The 2,910-nt window shown below is 32.2% G+C and overlaps 1 protein-coding gene across 2 annotated transcripts; it reads left to right on the top strand.

The window, feature by feature from the left end:
* The first annotated feature begins 395 nt into the window (after window positions 1-395).
* On the top strand, window positions 396-2,594 carry LOC132854021 (H-2 class II histocompatibility antigen, E-S beta chain-like). Of its 2 annotated transcripts, XR_009649217.1 has the most exons (6): window positions 396-501; window positions 663-935; window positions 1,068-1,349; window positions 1,445-1,570; window positions 2,166-2,226; window positions 2,282-2,594. XR_009649217.1 is itself a non-coding variant. In XM_060882136.1 (5 exons), exons 1-4 carry the CDS (start codon window positions 444-446, stop codon window positions 1,567-1,569), a joined length of 738 nt encoding a protein of 245 aa, XP_060738119.1. In that variant the 5' UTR covers window positions 396-443; the 3' UTR covers window position 1,570; window positions 2,166-2,594. The 2 variants fall into 2 exon arrangements, 1 of the variants encoding a protein (XP_060738119.1); XM_060882136.1 differs by having other exon boundaries at window positions 2,166-2,594.
* Window positions 2,595-2,910: the final 316 nt, after the last annotated feature.

Here is a 2,910-nt window from a genome sequence, read left to right as displayed (position 1 = left end):
TATTCTGAATTATCATTAACACAACATTTATAAATGGAAGCTCATTTTCACCATTTAAGATGTGAATAAAATGTTAAACATGCTTTTTCTTTATTTTTTGTCAAAAATGATTTGAAAAAGTTTACACATTATATCTAAAGTTTAATTTATTATATTATGAGATAATAACACAAACTTTTATTATTCTGCTGCTGTCAGTAAAGAAAATAAACTAAAACATTATACAAATCTATCTGTATGTAACACATCAGGAAATATCAGTAGCTCACTTAGTAATTTCTTTTTAACGCATTAAACAGGATGTTAAGCTTTAAATCAGTGTGCTGTGTGACCTGGTAACTGATGACACTGTGTCTCTGCAGCATGTGATTGGTCACTTTAATAAGTCTGTAGGAGTTTGTACACAGAACACACACTGATCTGTCACACTTCTATCACAGATCATGATGAAGCTGTGGATTTGTCTCCTGGTGGAATTATTCTCCATGTTAGACTCAACACGTAGGTTTATTTATTCTGTAATACTGAATTATTGTTTCATTAACAACAGAGAAATTAAATCAAATAAAATGTGTAGATTAATCTGAGTTTACTGACTGAAGTGTAAATGAACAGTAGAATAAATAACTGACGTGTGTGTTGTGTTTATTTTACTGTTTCAGATGGATATTATGAAGAGAGGCGAGGTCAGTGTATTTACAGCTCCAGAGATTTAGGTGACATGGTTTACATCGATTCTTACATTTTCAACAAGGTTCGGTACATATGGTTTAACAGTACAGTGGGAAAGTTTCAGGGCTACACTCAGCATGGGATTTATAATGCAGAGAGATGGAACAATGATACAGCCTTTCTGCAAGGTACACGAGCTGAAGTGGATAACTTCTGTAAACACAATGCAGAGATCTTCTACACAGCTATACTTGATAAGTCAGGTAAGACATGTGATTTATTTTTATTAAAGACTGATTACAGTTATAATTATAATTACATGATGTGAAATATTAAATCATTTGTTTTAACACAGAACAACGTTATATCTGTGGTGCTGTGGTTTATTTCTGCAGTTCAGCCGCAGGTTGAAGTGAAGTTGGTGAAGAAACCAGACGGCTCTCATCCTGCTGTGTTGATGTGCAGCGCTTACAACTTTTACCCAAAGATCATCAAAGTGACCTGGCTGAGGAACGGTAAGGAGGTTGAAGGAGGTCAGACGTCCACTGAGGAGATGGCTGATGGAGACTGGTACTATCAGATCCACTCACACCTGGAGTACACACCTGAGTCTGGAGAGGAGATCTCCTGTGTGGTGGAACACGCCAGCTTCAAAAAACCCATGAGCTATAAATGGGGTGAGTCTCATCACATTAAATAAAATGTAGAGGTTGAGATCATTTATTATTCCTGTTTTAATGATATTCTCTGTTCTGATTGTTCCACCTCACAGACCCGTCTATTTCTGCGCCTGATAAGAGTAAGATTGCTATCGGAGCATCAGGGCTGGTGCTGGGGGTCGTGATTTCAGCTGCAGGATTCATCTACTACAAGAAGAAATCCTCAGGACCTTATTAAGGTGAAGATCAGAGTCTGATGTAGAGAGTCTGATGTAACAAATCTAATAATGCCTAAAAGCTCTAATATGTTCTTTCATTGATTTCTTCACCAAACAATTTTTATTCATTAGTACATTAAAAGTCATTAGTGATTTATTAATTTATTTGTAGTGTAGTATTAGAATTTTATATTATTATTATTATTATTATTATTATTATTATTATTATTATTATTATTATTATTATTTGGACATTTTATGATCATCCCCTTAAACTTGTTATTAATTCTGGGACTTTTATGCTAATATATAAATCATGTGTAAACAATTACAATAAAAATTCTATTCTGTACATGGTGTATGTTTACAGTGAGTGATTCACTTCCTGGATTATAATGAACCTATAACTCACATCACATTTATTATTATTAATATTCGTCTGCATAATGAAGTTGTTTATAAGACATTATTGGACATTACCATGTTTAATATGTCTGTTTATGTGGTACTATGTAAAAAAGAATTTGACCAGAATAAAATAATCAGGTATTTATTACAGTCATCAGACTCAAACTAAAACAAATGAATTTATTTATTTATTTTTTTTATTCCACAGGCCTCCGGATTTATGACACTTTAAAAGGAATAATCTTTTATTTTTCATTCTATTTCTGGAACATTTCCTTGATGTTAATGTTGGGTTTTGATTGAACAGATCTGTGACAGTCTGAATCTGAAATCTTCACTGTGGACTTTATCTGTGTTTTATATTAAACAAACAATGTGCTGTAAGGAATCAGTCAGATCAGTGACATGTTTGTACATCTGTTAAAGCTGAAGATAATTCTTTTAATTTTCTTTATACAGAATTCCTACATTTTCTTTCTTCAGCATCGTATCGAGATCAATGTTTTCTGTTCATTTTTATATAGAAAGTGTTTTTTCTTTTCTGCAAACAGAAATCCTGTTTTTATTTCAGATGATAAAATTCACACCGACTGGATTATAAAACTGCTTTGAATTAAATTCATCACAGTGATTCAAACTGCTTCACTTGTCTCAGTCTTTATTAAACTAAATGTTTTTAATCACCTTCTTCACAGTGTTCTATCACATGATAAAGACTGTAAGTAAAATAATAAATAAAAGCTATTAACACTTTTCTAGTGTTCAGCAGTTAACATGGAGTTCAGCTGAGGTTCACATCATTTGTGGTTAAATCTTATAGTATTAATCACATCAAATTTTGATCTTTCAGTTTTTTTCAATACCAAAGAAATTGATAATATTTACAATGGAATTAATCAGACGTGTTTAATGGCCTTTTATGGTGTTCAAAAGCATCTGCACTAGAATTATAG

The sequence above is a fragment of the Tachysurus vachellii genome, chromosome 11, assembly GCF_030014155.1.
Source record: "Tachysurus vachellii isolate PV-2020 chromosome 11, HZAU_Pvac_v1, whole genome shotgun sequence".
Classification (NCBI taxonomy): domain Eukaryota; kingdom Metazoa; phylum Chordata; class Actinopteri; order Siluriformes; family Bagridae; genus Tachysurus; species Tachysurus vachellii.
Note: the sequence above shows the minus strand (reverse complement) of the source record. Positions and strands in the feature narration are given on the sequence as shown.

Coding starts and splice junctions, on each gene's coding strand:
- LOC132854021 (XM_060882136.1), top strand. CDS start 444: ATGATGAAGCTGTGGATTTGTCTCCTGGTGGAATTATTCTCCATGTTA. Junction 502..662: donor CTCCATGTTAGACTCAACAC/GTAGGTTTATTT, acceptor TTACTGTTTCAG/ATGGATATTATGAAGAGAGG. Junction 936..1,067: donor AGCTATACTTGATAAGTCAG/GTAAGACATGTG, acceptor TTATTTCTGCAG/TTCAGCCGCAGGTTGAAGTG.